Source organism: Triturus cristatus, chromosome 2_1 (assembly GCF_964204655.1).
Source record: "Triturus cristatus chromosome 2_1, aTriCri1.1, whole genome shotgun sequence".
NCBI classification, from domain to species: Eukaryota; Metazoa; Chordata; class Amphibia; order Caudata; family Salamandridae; genus Triturus; species Triturus cristatus.
The window spans coordinates 602424324-602441745 of NC_140581.1; the positions used below are offsets into that span (position 1 = coordinate 602424324).

General features: G+C 44.1%; 1 protein-coding gene across 3 annotated transcripts in view; it reads right to left on the reverse strand.

Annotated features, from left to right (window-relative positions):
* LOC146865673 (endoplasmic reticulum aminopeptidase 1-like) overlaps positions 1–17422 on the reverse strand; it is a 529832-nt gene that overhangs the window by 503231 nt on the left and 9179 nt on the right. For all 3 annotated transcript variants that reach the window (XM_085632533.1, XM_085632531.1, XM_085632532.1), the window contains exon 2: positions 12821–13400. In XM_085632533.1, coding sequence (XP_085488659.1) covers positions 12821–13368 — 548 coding nt within the window. In that variant the 5' untranslated portion in view covers positions 13369–13400. The remainder of the gene's footprint in view (positions 1–12820; positions 13401–17422) is intronic.

Here is a 17422-nt window from a genome sequence, read left to right on the forward strand (position 1 = left end):
CCCTGAAATTATTGCATAACGGCTCCAACACTCAATCACTCTCAGCATATTTTTATTACCTTCAAATTAAAAATATCCTAAATTAGAATATTTAAATGTATAAATAATCCTAAACTATTTTAGAAAGATTTAACCATTTTATATATGTATAAAAAATAGTGGGGGGTGCAACTTGGATGCCTCTAGGGGGACGATTGAGATGTGAGATGACACATTCAAAACCCAGAAAACGGGTGTATAGCCAAGGCGGGGAGACAGGCCGACCAATGGGCCTGGTTTTTAAATGGTGACCTCATCCTGCTAGTCGGCAAGGCCCAGAAGGCAGTTGGGCATCCCGGCAAAGTCGGAACTCTGGAGGGGAGGCCACAGCCTAGACATTAACAAGGCCTCCCAATGCTGAGGAAATTTGCTGCCGGTTGAGTTGATCTAGATGGACAAGACCTTGATAAACTGTCTGAGGTGCGGATTGGTCATCTGTGCGAAAGGGCACGCCTATACTGCGGCGGTGCGGGCCAATGGTTTCAGCAGGTGGCTGATCATGACCAGCTTGGGGAGGCTAACAAGATGACGGTTGGCAGCCCCCGAGATGATCAGGTGCCTGAGGCCGCAAGCGGTGACCGCTGCACTAAGGGCCCGGATGGGACCGTGAAAGCTCGGGCCGGATCAGGCCTGGCAAGGGTTTGACACTTGCTCTGACACAGTGAGGGCCCCAACAGAATTCACCCCCCCTCCCCCCAGCATCCTCCATAACTTGCCTGATCTTCTGGTGCATGTCCAGTGCTGCAGGAAGCCCTGTGACCGGTCCCAGGCCCCGGTTGGCCCTGCTGGAGGGCGAGAGGTGTAGAGATCGGCCTAGAAAAGTCCCAGAGAGCAGCGAGGTGCGGCTGAAGGTGGTAAGTGGCTCAGAAGTGGAACGGCTGTCCTCGTTTAGTTAGAGAGCCCCCATTCCGCCTCCCTGAAGTGATTTTTACCCTCACCTGGAACCGCTGGCAGCCTTGCATAGTTTCCGGACCCTGTTATTGCCCTATGTGACCAAACAAGAGCTCTGACTTGAAAGGAGGGTCTGGCTTCCTGGAGACACCCAAGGGCTGCCTACCTCTGTGTTACCCTGCTGATAAACAGTGGTACTTGTAATCCTCTTTTTAACAGCCTGGTGGAGCCAGTGTGGGAAGGTGATAGTGGTACAGCTGGGTGGACTTTGAGATCCATGCAGTGTACCCTCAACTGCTGAGCCACACTGAGATGGTGTTCCCTGCTGGTGCTCTGTTGCAGCTCCTTCGTTATAGTCCTTAGCAGGGATGGGAAAGGCTACGCGAAGACAAAGGAATGCCATCAGATAGGGGGATGATGCCACAGAGAAGCAGCAAGAGCCACCGGGATCGTGGTTCTCATGGACCCGGTGAAGCAACAACTGACCAAGATACTCCACACCATTGCAGACACTAAGGCAACACTACACCAAGATATTAGTACTGTGTAGGTGGGGTAGGAACTGCTTGGAGCTGAACATCATTAATTGGCGGAGAGAGTGAAAGTTGCGGAGGCTTCACTCATGGATCTTCATCCTGCACAACAAACACTGTTGTGTCAGGTTGTAGAGCTCTCTGAACAGGTTCACATGCTGGAACACAGGGCTGAAGATGCAGAAGGACTCAATAGGAGGAACAACATCAGAGGGGTTGGGCTGCCAGAGGGAACAGAAGGTAGAGACATGATTGTTTTTATCGAACCCTGGATCCACACTGTGGTAGCACCAGACAGCCTCTCGACCTTTTGCACCCTGGAGAGGGCACACCAGGTCCCGGCTCGCCCCCACCCCAGGTCACCCACCGCGTCAAGTAGTAGCAAGACTTCTGCATTATAAAGACAGGACGTCCTCCTAAAGAAAGCAGGATCAGATGGCCCATTTGAGATTGATAAAAGCAAGGTATCGATCTTACCTGACTGCACAGCTGAAGTTCAAAGACGGCGGGCCTCATTCCTCGAAGTCAAGAGGGCTTTGCTAGAGGAAGGTTGCAATATTCTTTAATGCTTCCTGCCCGACTTCACAAAATGCTTGCGAAGACACACTTCTGCGATGATCCTGGGGTGGCTTGGGAATGGGTTGAGTCTTACAACCTGGGGGCCCGCACGCAAAGATAGACACTGCTGCTGTACAGTCAGAGATCCACAATTCAGGAAGAGGGCCCGGAATAGACCCGAACGGAGACCGTCCAAAAAACAAGCCCATCCCAGACCAAGAAGGAGAGAGCTGCTGCAATACAGGCGGTGGCTGCGATCATGATGGAAGGTCAGTCTATCTCAGAGACTGGTTCCTTCTCAGTTAAGGGGTCTGGAGGCTCAGACACTTCCCAAGCGGACAGCATCATGCTGCCAATAGTCACTCCAAGGACAGCAGATGATCTTTAAAAAAGCGAGGCTCCTCTAGATGAGTTCAACAACTTGGGAGATATGGACCGCTCTGCTGATGAAAAATTTAGGCTGGAAGCTATTGATGATTGGGCCGGCGTGGGCTGACCCGAAGATAGTCGTCCACAGGCTTCCCCCTTTTGGAAGACTGCACCTATGGCTGGTTTGGGTCTTCTGATGAGACTGATGGTTTGTTTGCAGTTTGGGCGGCTGGTCGTTGCCAGGCTACTCTCGGAAAGGGGAGTTCTTGTTTGTGGGTGTTTTTTTTTTATGTTTCACTATGTTTTGACTGCAGGGGTGGTCCTAGATCCATACTTCAGGAGCGGCTGGGCGAGGAGGGGGCGGAATGGGGGGAATTTGGTGTGGGATTGAGATGGGTTTCCAACAATGGCATTCACACATTACACACTGATGCTCCTGACGTGGAATATTAGAGGAATGGGCTCAGCCACAAAGAGGCATAATCAGCACTGATACATACGAAGGTGGGGTGCAGATAGCTCTGCTGCAAGAGACACATCCTACACAAAGTGAAGTGGAGAAATTGCACATAAGATTGAAGGGGCAGGTATTTGCTATCTCCTACTCTGCTTATGCCAAGGGTGTGTTAATATCAGTTAGGGCGGGGGTACCCTTCGAACCCTTGCATACACTGGTAGGTAAAGAGGGCAGATATGTGTTGCTGAAAGGGAGACTGCTAGGGCGGGATATTACATTGGGTAGCATGTACACCCCAAATCAAGAACAGGTGCCCTGACTCTAGGGTCTCTTGGGACCTATGGCAGAGGTGAGGGTGGCAGATATGATACCTGGGGGTGAATTTAAATGTGTGGCTGATACCACGCTGGATCATTCGCACCCCCACTAGCAGGGGCTCAGGCCCATCGCACTACAGGGGGGTTCTGAGACTGGCGGGGGCACTGGGGGTTGGAAGACATTTGGACAACGTAACACATTGGAGATAGAGAGTACTCCTATTACTCGCCCATGTACTAATTACCCACAAGGCTCAATATCTTTTTCTGCACCTCTGGCCTTGGCCATTCCATCACCCGCACGGAATACCTGGGATGTACGTTCTCAGATCATAGTCCTCTGTTGTTGACTTTTCAGCCTTTGGAGAAACGCTCTCTGATCCCTCTGTGGTGACTCAACACACTGATGTTGGAGGATATTTGTTGTAAGGAAACCATGGGCACCGCCATTGATACCTACTTTTCTAACAACACACAAACACCATCCACAACGCTCGTGGAATGGGAGGAGTTTAAGGTTGTAACACGGAGGCATTGCCTGGGACAGTTGATAGGGGTGCAGACAGAACTGCACCAGGAGTTGGAGGACAGACTACATGGGTTAGATAATGCAAAGGGGACAGGAACCAACGACTTGCAAACTCTATGGGAAACACATGCACTTTATCATCTGGCTATCGAACGGCTATGGTGCCATGATTAGAAGGGGTATCTTACTAAGGTGCAAGAGGAATAAGGGAGGCTAGGTCAATTAGTGGCGTGGCTGGTCAGGCTGGAAACCCGCGGATCCCTGATCACACATGTTCAAACTTGTACTGGTGAATCGGCCCATTACCCAGAAGCGATAAATGCTTTATTCTGTGACTATTATGAAGTCCTGTATAAGGCACCTCCCCTAGTCTCTCCGGGGACGCAGAGAGATTTTTGGATGGCGTTAAAGCTCCAAAAGTTGGACCAACAGGGGAAGGAGATGCTTGGTGGCCCAGTGACGGCACAAGAGATTTCCATGGCTATTAAGAGAGTGGCCACGGGTAAAAGCCCGGGCTGAGACGGTCTCCCTGCAGAATTTTACTCTGTGTATGCCTCGAAACTGTCTCCCCGCTTGGAGTCCTTATATGCAGAATCTTTGAGACTTGGGCAGCTCCCGGAGTCCACGCTCCCCAAGACGACCACTGAGGGAGCACAAGTTACAGGCTTCTGACCACTCCATGCTCAACATGGATTTTAAAATACTTAGTAAGATCCTGGGGCTCCGCTTACTCCCATACATGTCTACACTAATTCAAACGGTTTTATCCCATCTCAGAATACCTCATTTAACCTGTGCAGATTGCATTTTGTGCTGTATCACCCTGGAGTAAGGCTCTTCCCCCAAGTGGCCCTCCTATCGATAGACCTGGAAAAGGCCGTTGATACAGTGCGGTGGGATTACTTGCTTGAGACCATGGGGCGTATGGGTCTTGGAGATGGTTAGGTGAAATGGGTAAAGGTGCTTTATGGATGTCCCACAGCACAGGTCAAGACAGGCAAAACACTGTCCACACAATATGGGATCTTTCATGGCACACGAGAGGGATGCCCATTATGACCCCTCTTGTTCGCCTTGGTGAACGGACCCATGGCCGTGCTGTTCCGACCGGGAGCTGAGGTGGTGGGACTGACTGTGGGTGGATATAGCCACATCATCTCCCTATTTGTGGATGATCTCCTAATCTAACTCACTGATGCTGTGGTGGGCTCTGCAGTGGCACTGGAACTCTTGGGAAGGTTTGAGTGCCTATCTGGTTTGAAGGTTAACAGAAACAAGACCTATTTGTTTCCCATGGCTGTGGGACTGCCCTCCCCCTGGACCTCCCTGTGGGAGCTCAACTGGGCCCCTTTCTACCGTTAGAAATGTAGGGATCCACCTCTTCCACTCCCTGGAAGACCTGTGAGAAGGAAATCTTTGGACGGCTCTTAGGTCTCTTAGATCCGAGTCCCTTTCTGGCGCTCTTTGTGACTCCCGATTATGGCCCAGGATTCCCTTTCTAAGATGGTCATGCTGCCACGTAAGCTATATATTTTTTTATAATCTTCCAACTACAATACTTGCCAGGTGGTTCCGGAAATTGGACACACTGCTGCGGGATCTTATATGGGAGAAGGAGCGACAGAGGGTGCCCTTAGCAACGCTGCAGCGCCCCATGCCGGAGGATGGTCTGAGGTGCCAAACTTTGAATTCTACTTCCTGGCCTCTCAGTTCAGTTGCTTGTGCAGTGGCTGGAAGGAACGGGCCTAGAGTGGATGGACTTGACAGATTCCGGGACTCGCACTGCCCTGCTGCTGGCCAAACTGTATGACCCAGCGGTGGTCATCCCTCACCAATGCCTGTTACAGACAAAGGCCCTGCAATGTTGGAAATGTTGCATGGCTAAAGTGGCAGGGATTCCTTTGTATGCCCTTGCCCTGCCCCTGGTTGGCCTACCACATGGCAACCCAAAAACGGTATTCGCACCTGAACACATGACAGCTTGGACTGAAGTCGAGCTGGAGATGGTAGGGGATTGCTATTAGCAGGCCTTTCTTGCCCACTTTGACGATCTGGTTGAGGCTTTAGCCTTCAGCCGAGTCAGTTCCTGCAGTACGAGCCCCTGGCATGGACATTCAGGGAGTTGTGGGGTGGGGGTTGGGAGGAAAGTACGACACATGTGGTATTGCACTCTATGCTTACACTAGGCACGGCAAAACACCAGGGGAAATAGTTTTGCACCTCACTGTCGGAGATGACCCGTACCCCAGTATTTATACTATTTGATCGCTGGGAGACACTATTGGACAGGGAACTTTAAGATCTGGAATGGGGCAGAATTACTGCATACCTAAAAAAAAAGTCTCCCACAATTCCAGGATGAAATACACACAGTTTAATTGTGTACGTATGACCTACATGACACCCCATAGACTCCGGGTCGCCTACGGCGGTGAAATACGTAATTGCCAGAGGTGCAATTATAGTGACTCTGATTTTAGACATATGACCCGGGGCTGTACCACACTAGGCAGGTTTTGGGAGGAAGTACTGAGGTTGGTGGGGGCAGCAGTAGGACATGTGCTAGAGCCCACGGTTGAGGTTTATCTGCTGGGGCTATTTTCCTGACCGCACATTTGAAAGGCAGGAAATAGATTTTTGGATCTTGCCTTAGTTCTGGCTAAGAGGAGGATAGCAATGTCCTGTAAGTTTGTCGATGGGCCCACAACAGAGGTTGGGAAATGAGATGTGATCCACTGGGGGGGGCTGAGGGAAGAGTCCTGGCTAGAGAATAACCGAGGGGGCTGATGCACCGCCCTATGACAGAGCTTGGAAGAGAGGTTCTTGAGGCTTGGTAGCACCATGAATGAGACCGTAGTGGGGTAGAGGGGAGTGGTGACAATACTAAATCCGATGAACACACAACAGTAGTTGAGGACCCCCAATAGGAGTGATGATGGACTTGGGGAATAGGAAAAATATTGGAATAGAACACAGTAGCACCTAGGCAACCAAGAAGAGATTGGGGGGTTGCCTCCCTATGAAGCCTCCCGCCAGCTTGTCTGGGATATGGAGAAGATGACACAATGGCCAGAGGCCAAGCTGGCAGGGTCCAAGATCCGTACCCAACCCCGCCCCCGTACACCACACTTCCCAGGCCCTTACCCATGTCTTTCACATGCTATTGCGCAACTTAGACCCCCTCTCCACAGTAAGTTGGTTAATAGTTGTTTTTTGTTTTATACAAACTGAGTGACATTTCCCTGAAGACCCCTTTCTACATTAGGACATATATTATTGAAAGTCGTAAACTATACAAGTACTAAGCAATGTGCTGGGGTGCTACAGCTATTTCACCACAGGAGTCACCATACGCACAGGTCCCTGAGCTCCTTTTATCCATCCGTTTATTAGGAGATAGGGTAAGACCAGCGACATGAGATGTGGCCAAGGTGCACCTGTTTATGGTAATGCTAAGCTTTACCACAAACTGTCTTGTGCAATGTTATGAGTTGGTATATCCGACTGATGTTAAACTAAATGGCAATAAAAATATGTTTGAAAAAATAATGTATAAAAAATGGTGGAAATCTAAACTTGGTTTTGGACAGTAACACTTCCACAAACTCCTACTTATATTTGTAATTAATCCAACTTTTAAACATCAGTAAAAACTACGTAATGTCCATTCTTTAAAAATACATTAATAAACTCCAACTTCTTTTAAAATAATTTAGAGATGTTTAACTCAAAATCTGAAACACTAACAAATATTTAGAAATCTTTGCAGCTTTATGTATTTTTTTAAAAGTGCTAAATTGTTTTAGAATTGTCCTGCCTTTTTCCAATTTTTACAGTTAATGATATGGGCAGTCAGAAGTTACATTTTTAACCATTTATTTATTAAAGCTTTATAGAGTTTATTTATAGTCTGGTACATATTTAAAGCGTAACATATGTCACTAACCAAGGTTCTTGGAAGTATTGGGTGTCGTAGATTGTGTCCCGGTAGTATGCACCAGAGGTTATACAGAAGCAGACAAGCTAAAGTCCTTGCCTCATTTGAAAATTGAGTGCAGAAAATCCCCAAACCATTTTGTTATTGTGAGAAAGAACTTGGGGCAAGAACTTGCATTATCACTCGACCATTCATGAGAAATACTGCCAAGCATTTATCATCATTCAATAACTCAATTAAAAATAACATATGAATGATCACAAACTTTAATCCAATGGTGTGCTATTCAGTGACTCAATAAGAACATACTTACTTCTTTCTTCCAACATTAGTATTTCTGATACACCTTGGTTTTAGTATTATGATACTTAAAAATAATGTTATTTAGCCAAGAAGGTCCATTATATAGATGCCCAAAGTATTACCATATGGCTGTACATTAACCAGCCGTGAGGGATATAAGGGATAAAGTACCTGCTGCTGCACATTAATAGGATATTGCAAATCACTGAGGTGACTTGCAATATCCTTATCATGTAAAACTGGAGGTACTTTATCCCATATAATACATGGTCATACCATCACCGTTGCTACTTAATACTTTGGTGCGTAGCTCTTTCATATGAAACAGGGAGCATATATGTAAACATGAAGAATAAAACCTCTGGTGCAAAATCAAACACATCAAAAACCTGTTAGATATTTCTTGCAAACAGATATTAGAAACAGTTCAATACAAGTAAGTTTAAACAAACAAAAAAAATAGCTGCAGTAGCTCGGAACGTGTAGAAACAAGCAGAAAGATTCAGCTTTTCTCTATTTAAAAAGTGCAAAAATTAAACACATTCTTTCTGCTAAGTTAAACAAATCGAGCAGCAAAGTCTGTTTTCTTTGCTGTAAACCTCTGCTTCAATTTAATGGCAAGGCATGGAGGCTAATATTATGCATATCCTCTTTATTGCCAGCTCACAGCAGCAACATCAACAAACATTAGAGCTTAGAACATTCCAATCCACTATATAATTCCCTGTGAGGCAGCCATCTACCTTTTTTGTTGCTGTTTACTTACAAGATAAGTGCAGCATTATTTTGTTCGTATAAAAGTGTGAGAGATAGCTTCGAGTAGTGCTTGTTAGAGTGTGAGATGGAGCAGCTGAGACTATGTGGGTGAAAAAAGTTTGACAGACTGTAAAAGCATGCACTGTTTGGGGCTCAAGAGGAGTTTTATTTGTTTCAGCTGGCAAGTTTAATTAATGTGGTATGCGTTTCACTGCTAGACTTTGAATGTTAAAATTGTACTATTAGGAGTTTTTAGGCTTGAAGCGGTTCTAAGAGTCAAATCAGGTGAAGAGCAATGTTTGGGTGGTTATGGTTGTCGCATTTGTAAGTAGTTTGTTTCAGCGCTTGAGGGGTTAGCGTGGCAAACCGGCATTTTGCTGCACTGCATGGCGAAGCGTTGCCAAGCAAGGCGTGGGCAAGGCGTGCACGGCGTGCTGGCATGCACGGTTTGAGATAGGCCATGCAACTTGATGGAATATTTGGAACCGGGCGGGTGCAAGGTGTGTGCCGCATACTAGCACATGTGGCATAAGCTATGGTCATCACGTGCCCAAGGGCTGCATGAGAGAGTAGAATCAGGCGGCCTTGCTGCCACATTTTCTTTGGTCTGTTGAGGCCACTGGGGCTGGTGCCGGCCCGGTGTTCTTGGAAAATGTGGACGTCTGAAGGGAGGAGGCCAGGCAGGTTTTGGAACTCAGATGCTTGCTGTACAAAGGCAGCCATTGTAGCCATTTTAGATTATTTTACGATTTACAGCCATTTTTTGGCCTTAAACAATCGGTCATTTTTGTAGACAGTTTCTACACACTGTGGAATGCTGGGTTTTGGTGTTCTCTTGGGAAAGACTAAGTTCTGTCAGTAGTGATTTAACAGGTGACGGAGCATATTAAGTTAGGTTTGTGAGGAAGTTTGATTAGATTTGGACTGGATGTAATTTAAGAAGAAGCATGGAGAGAGAAAAGGCTTTAGGGATGAATACTGATGAAAAGTTGCAGGAATGTGTGAGCAAGGCAGTTTTCTTCTTTGGCAACCCAATTGGGTAAAAAGTTGGATGACTCTTGAGAGCTTCTAGGAGAAATATAGAGGGGAAAAACTGAAGATAAACAGTTTTGGACTGTTGAGGAGGCAACTATTAAAGCTGGAGGGTCGAATGGAGATCGTAAAGTAAATCAAAAAAGGAAACATCTCCAAAAGGAAAAAGGCTATAGGGCAAAAGGACAGTATGGTCCAAAGGATAGACAAAGGAAAACTCTGATGGAGTTGAGTGATAAGGCTATTAAGGCCGGCAAGAGGGATCACAGGGCTGTGGCCTGTGAGGAGTCTTCCAGTAATGGAGACATAGTAATCTTGTTATTCTCAGATTTGGGGGATACTGATGAAGAAATAGGAGAAAAGAGAGTGAGTAAGAGTAAAGATCAGGTTTATCAGGTGAAGGATCCTTTGGGGGAATTTATGTTCGACCCACATTCCATTCAGCACCCTTTTTCACTTCAGTAAGTTCTGGCACGGCATGTGGCGGAATATACGGAGTACGGGATTAGGCGGGAAATGCCAAACGATGTGAGGACAAGACTTTGATGGGAATGTATCATTGGCCAATAAGGTGGCTTTTACACCCGAGATAGACACTGAGATGTTGACGTTCCGAAATAAGTCAGGAAGAGACCATAGAAGGGGTCTCAATAGGCTTTGACAAAGATCTTCAATACATGTGAGGAGGCATATTTTCAGGAGACTGCTGTGAATGTTTTGAAGCTAGGGCAATGGGGCAATTGGTGAAGCGAGCTGTGAGTTTGTTGAGAAACACAAAATTCTAGCTTTGTGCACAGAGTGCAGAAAAAGTCTCCACAAAAATAGATCTGATGTTAGCTGAACTCGGTAATAAGGAGTTGGACCAAGAGGCAAAGTGCCTGTTGTTTGGAGAGCGAGTTACGTTATTATCATTTTATTTTTCCTCTACACTGCTCTGAAAGCAGTGGGGCGATGCTCCTCTGCCTTAGTGAGGTGCCATCCCTGCCACAGTAAAAGGCTTTAGTGGATTTAGCGAAGGAGTTTTGGCATTTTTGTATAAGCAAGGAGATTATTATTCAGGCTCAGTACATACCAGGAATGGCCAACATGGTGGAGATTGAAATTCCAGAAGTTTGAAGGATTTCAGTGATTAGATGTTGAACAGGGAAGTGTCCAGGGAAGTGCACAACAAGTGGGGCTCGTTTATGGTAGATTCGTTCACGAACAGGGTGAATGCGCAGGTGAGCATGTTTAACAGTTGGAGACTGGATCCAAAGGCGGAGGCAGTGTGTGCATTCCTGCGGCATAGGGAAGGTGCCTGCAAATATGCATTTCTACCTTCGCCGTTAATTCAGAGATTAATGTTGAAGGTGAGGAGAGAGCACAAGGAGGTGGTGCTGATAGTTTATTTTTGGCCATCCCAAGTATGGTACCAGGATGTCATGGAACTGTTAACAGATGATCCAGTTTTTATGTTGTAGATTAAGGAACTGTTGGTGAATGTGATGGGGGACAGCACGAGTTAGAGCTACAAGGACGCTTAAGGCTGATGGGATGGTTGATTTCAGGAAAGCCTGGCAAGTGTCAGGCTTATCATCTAAAGCTTCTAAACTCAAAGAGTCCTGGGCTCCAGGGACATCTAAGGCATACAGGTAGGTATGGAAAATATGAGTTTGTTGGTGTGTGGCACTGAGTTTGGATCCCATATCAACTTCTGTGGTAGAGGTAGTGAAAAGGTTACCAAGGAGTGTTCAGTTGGAGATTTCTCTGGTGCAGAGGTATTAATCCTTGTGGAATGTGGATTTGGTCTTGAAGGAGTTAAATAGCTGGGCGGAAAAATTATTTCTGGATTTGAGGCGTTTGTCAATAAAATAAAATTTCTTAAACATCAAATCTGAAGACCAATCCGCAGCTGCTAAAGTCTAATCTCTTTTCGGAGAGAATCAGATGTCAAGGCTTTGGAGGTAAAGTCACAAAGTTATTTGCCGGAGGGAGTTTGTTTCAGTGTCAGGAAGAGGACTAAAACTGTCTGGAATAATATTTATCCTAATTTAGATGAGAATAGGAAATTATGTGTGGGTAGTTGTTTGCGTGGGTATGAATGAAGAACAGCGGTTTTAAGACCTGAAAGAGAGGCTCAGTTGTTGATTTCATTCAAGTACCTCTATAAACCAGTCTCTAATCCTTTGTTGGCTAGATGGGTGAAAGAGGTTATGAAGAAAGCAGGGGTTGATGTGACAAGATTTTATACACATTCAGCAAGGTGGACAATGGCTACTAAGGCTTTGGTGACTGATGGTGGTTTAAATAGTACCTTAGTAGCTGCAGATTGGTCTTTAGATTCGATATTTAAGAAATGTTATTTTAAACCGGTGGAATGCGCTGTGAGGAAACTTTTCTAGGCTTTAAACATGCATAATATTGGCCTCCGTGCCTTGCCATAAAATTCAGATTTTCCACAGCAGGTGGGCGGAAAATCATAATTATATTAAAGTCACGGAGGCTAATATTCCCCCTCCCTGTTTGGCACCCACCCTATAATTGGTTCTTTTATGTTGTAGGAGGAGTGGACTAAGGGAAGTAGATAAGAAGAGCCTAGAGTTTGGAAAAGAAAGTTAACATCCATTTGGATTGATTCAAGCTACAAGGAACTGATATTTAACTTCGATTCGCAGCAAAAAAAAATAGAAAGATGGGTGTCTCATACTGGATTACATAGTGGATTGGGTTTCTGTTCTAATGTTTGTTGAAGTTGCTGCTGTGACTTACCAATAAAGAGGATATGCATAATATTACAACAGTGTCTCTAATAAAATCATGATTGCTGTGAAAAATCTGAATTATGCTCTGTGACCTAAACTGCTCTGACTTTCACCTCGGCTGCTGACTCCGGCAGCAGACATTGTGATCTCAAAACTCAACTCTAATAACTTAAAATAGTTGCGTTCTCACGTCTTTCCTTTAAAATCGGAGACTGAGTGTCACAAGTGGCCAATTATAAATAAACTAATGACTGCTGTTTATACAGAGAATACAGAATCTCATGTACTATATTTCCATATAATTTTCCACTTAAAATTTGAATAAACATATTAAACTTCAAAAATTACTGATCTTTACCTTACTTCCCCATCTTGGGTTCTGTAACGACTTATATAAAAGCCACGGAAACTCTGGGAAAAACTTGCAGTGTAGGTAAGAGTGACAGAATAGTTCTGCCCAGCAATCAGTGGTTCAGCAACCAGAAGTGCAATCTGCTCATTTGGAAGGTACTCCAGAACTCTCAGTTTAGGTTCATATATTCCAGTGGTTCTTGTTATGATAGCCGATGTGATGTTCAAATTTTTGCTGTGGAGAACGATTGCGTTGGTTTGCCTTTTTACTGTAAGTCCTATTTTGGTGATTCCAGTGAAATTGAGAGTGGTGAGATTTGGATGGATGAGAAGCTCATAATATACAGGTACTACATGATCAGGTAGCCTCATCTTATTCCATGGAAATGGTTCACCATTGCTGGAGGTGGGAAGTTCGGTTTCACTCCCCTCATTTGGCTGTGCATTGCTCATCGAGGCTGAATTCACCTGCACAGTGAAGCTACATGCACACGCAAGTATCAAACATACGAAATTATTCTTTTTAATTGTCGGTGGTATACACATGGCTATCATTTCTCCAGCTCACAGTAATGTCTGCTGATAACCTGAAAAGAAAAATAAAGCAATTAAATACCAATTGTGAAATATGGGAAATGGGATTTTAATACAAATATGTCGCTTAATATGCAAATACCTTTATCACTCTCATCCAAGCAGCAACACAGATGAACACAGCACTGTGACATCACAAGGTTATATTAATATCCTGGGCAATGCGTCTTTTTAAACAGCATGAATGATGTACAAAGTGCTAGGTGGTACTCGCGGAACCATTCTACTCCACGTGTTCTGCTTCACTCACTTTGAACTCAAGGCTGAGTGTAGCAAGTGTATTTGGAGAATACTACGCTAAACAATAATCCAGATTGTATAAACAGCTTTGGGTGTATGTTGGCGCGACAAGCTACGCATTCATTAGAGGAAACCCACTCTGCTTCATGTCAGTGCATCCAAAGTTGTGAGACTCTGGTGCTTGTATGCTGCAGGAAAAGTCCCAGCTGTTGAAAAAGATACTCAGTTTCTACTATGTTGCAGTATAAAGTACTGCGGGCAGGCTTTGCTTAGGTGTTTGTCTGTTTGTGGAAGCATTCCTTACACCAGGCTCACTGTTTAAGTTGACAATAAGAGTGCTGGATAATTCTGTCACGCCTGCAGAAACCCTATTAGCCCAGGGGTTTCAAATAAGAGTTGAGCGAAGTTTACCACACCCAGTAATTACCAGGTGCAATAAAGCCCCTAATTCCACAATTTTTCCTTTTGTACAAATTGTCTTGCAGATAGATCTTCTAAAAAATGACTGGAAACTAACTGGTGAATACAACAATAGGGCAACCGACTTTACCCCAAGGAATTGGGTATATTATGTCAAAACAATAGTAAACCTTGAGGATTTATCCAACTTATATTAATTAATTAAATAGTCACCATAGTGAGCTTCATTTCAAGGAACTCAGAAAAGAAGAAAAATTACAGAAAGACCACAGTTCAACTTTTATATTGATTTTTTATCCCATAAATTATTTTTGATTATTTAGTAAATTTCAATAATTTGATACGAAAAAGTAAAGGAATATACGATTTTTCATTTAAACAATGGCAACACAAAACTACTGTCTCGCTCCAAAACACATAAGCAGTAGTTAATGACACTTTTTCCACAGATATGAACCATCCACAGTTGGTCATATATCACAAACAATTGGTTTGGACAATTGTAATTTCTGAAAGCATCAAATGGAAATTATTTGCATCAAAGAAGTGTCGTAGCGTCGACGTTTCGGTCTCCTTTTTGATAGCTTAATCACTGAGACCATCCTCAGGACAAAAGTTGCACCACGTATCTGTCATACAAATATTACATACATTTAATAAAAATTTTTTTTAACACATATCAGCATCTAAGTTCAAACATTTGTATTGTCTATACACTAAAGGAAAACAGGTGTATCCCATTCTAACCACCCGATATAAAGTGTCAGTCCCAAGTACCCAACACCTATGCAGCCACCAAAAATATTAATCAAGGTATTAAACAGACACCATCCTACAAGTGTATCTCTTCCATAAATAAATACGTACAGAGTGTCAGTACAAAGTACCCAACACCTATAAAGCCACCAAGAATAATGAACCCAAAAAAAACACCATCCTGTGAGTGTATCTCTTCCATAGGTAAATAAAGACATATAGAGTAAGGACTTACTCCATCTTTAACATCACACCTTTCAATCTCGTTTATCTACTTTATAGCGTTCTTCTACCACGGAAGCACTAAATCAGAAATCAAACAGAACAAAATATTAAGCAATAATCAAGGAAACCGTCACTATGTCCACGAGCGGAGCAAACACTCCAAAATCATCGTCTCAGCCCTTACTTACAAGCAAGCGGCAACTTTCGTCTGCGCTTCTTCAATCTGCAAAAAATCATAGAACAAGTCACTTAGACTCGTCCCCATTCTTTACATAAGGAATATGTACCGCCTTAAGGTGTAACACTTACTTCTTACTCCAACGACTTAGCTTCCCCCTGCAAAACTCGCTAAACAAGTCCGAGTAGCAACCTCGCGCTGGAAGCGTGGGTTATTTTAAAGAGTAACGTCAAGTCGGAGTCCCCGTATCGATGGAAAACGTGTCGGCCATCTTTAAACATAGCCTTCTTGCCCATAATGTTAACATATAGTGACAAGTATCCACTTCAGGGTCATTCTATCTCACATATAACTAACTGGGACATGTATTTTGGCGACAAAGTCTCAAACTCAGCAAACAATACCATACTTTGATGGAATTAACCTTTAATTGTCGTATCATAGTCAGGAATCCAATTCCTGTAGTATTGGAGGTTATCAGGTGGGGTAATTAAGGCAAAGCCTTCCAAGGCACTCCTAGTCAGCGCCTCAAGTGTGCACTGCATGTTGGAAGACTGAGGCCTGTTAGTGTGGGTATCAGAATTATGAGATGGGCAAAGTTTACAGCAACAAGTAACTACCGGCTGCGATAAAGCCCATTGTTATATGCCGCAGAAAAATACCAAGACGTGGATTTTGGTGAAAAACCCACCAAAATGTTGGGTATTTGCAGACTTTGCTGCACAACCCGACAACCACTGCAGGTTGTGCCTCACACTGAATAACTAAAGTAAACTTGAAGTAGGGAATGATTATCTCTCCCCGTAAATTCAACTCCCCGGGGCTTTTGTAATCGGAGTTAGGATCTATGTACTTATATCATTTTTTTTTTTAAATAAACACTGTGCATTGAGCTTTTGCAATCTATACTTCATCCCCCATATCCAATGAGATCTCAATCCACATGTTTTTTAATTCACCTTGCTAGTGTCAAGCATTCGATTTAATTGCCTCGCTAAAACTGGTTCCTCAATAAGTATTTGAACTACTTAGCCTGTCTGTGCTATATGTCTACACTAGAGGCTATTTGTACTTAAGCTACTGATTCTCTGTTAAGACCAGAAACAACTTTATATGTTAGTCACTTTTATTAATGTAATGCAGTAGAAATATGAAAATAGATATATTAAATAAAAGGCAAATGACCAATACATCATTAAATGGCATGTTACTTAAATCACCAAGGCAAGTTGTCCTTTTTTTAACACCTTATGTCTAATTTGAAGCTTGACTTGGGGTTAATTTCATTTTACAGTGATGTTTTACTTAAGCAAAATGCACTTTAGACTATTTTGCATATACACGGTTTGGCATCCAAAGCATCTGCTTTTGTCGCTCTCTACATGTGATAAGGACTGCACCTGGGTAGGCTGCACCAACTGACTAAGGCCAGGGTGTTCTGCTTTGACTGGCTCATGCCTAAGTCACCCGGAGCCCACCTTCCAAGCCACGACTGTGGGAATCTCACCTGCAGGTTTTCTCAGTCAGATAAAGGAAATATGGTACACATCGTACGACCAACACCTTCCTGCCGGCTGCAAAGGCAGAGCTTTCGACAAGTGTACCACAGATTCTTATTTATTGGTTCAACTCGTCCATTCTAGCTGTTATGAAAGATGGGACGTAGCTGAGGTTAGGAGAGCCTGATAGCTTGGAGAGCCAGAAATGTTTTAGTGTGAAATGTAATTGATAAACGTGTTGTAACCTTATGGTCAATGTTCTATGTGGAAGAAATGCGTTTGGAAATCTACATGATGCTGGCTTGGCCTGGAGGTTCCAGTGGGTTCTCAGTGTACAGGGAAAGATGGAAACCACTAGGCCATCTCAAAACATGTCTGCCTGGCTGGTATGCACATTCATCCATTCTAAAGGAGGAATTCACACTGCAACTCCAAAGTACTACAGATTTGCTGGGGACTTGTCCTCACTTTAAATACAGCACGAACAATCGCGATGGGACGGAACCGGAGGATACAAAGAACAAGGACCATATCTCCGATGACACAAAGTCCCACTGTGATTAATCGATGAAGCTCACAGGGGTTTGAGATTATCTCATAAAACTGGCATCCAGCAATGTCTAGTACCTCCAGACATATCTTGAGGATACTGAGCCCAATGAACCATATTTGAGCCATGCCTCTGCAAATACATCAA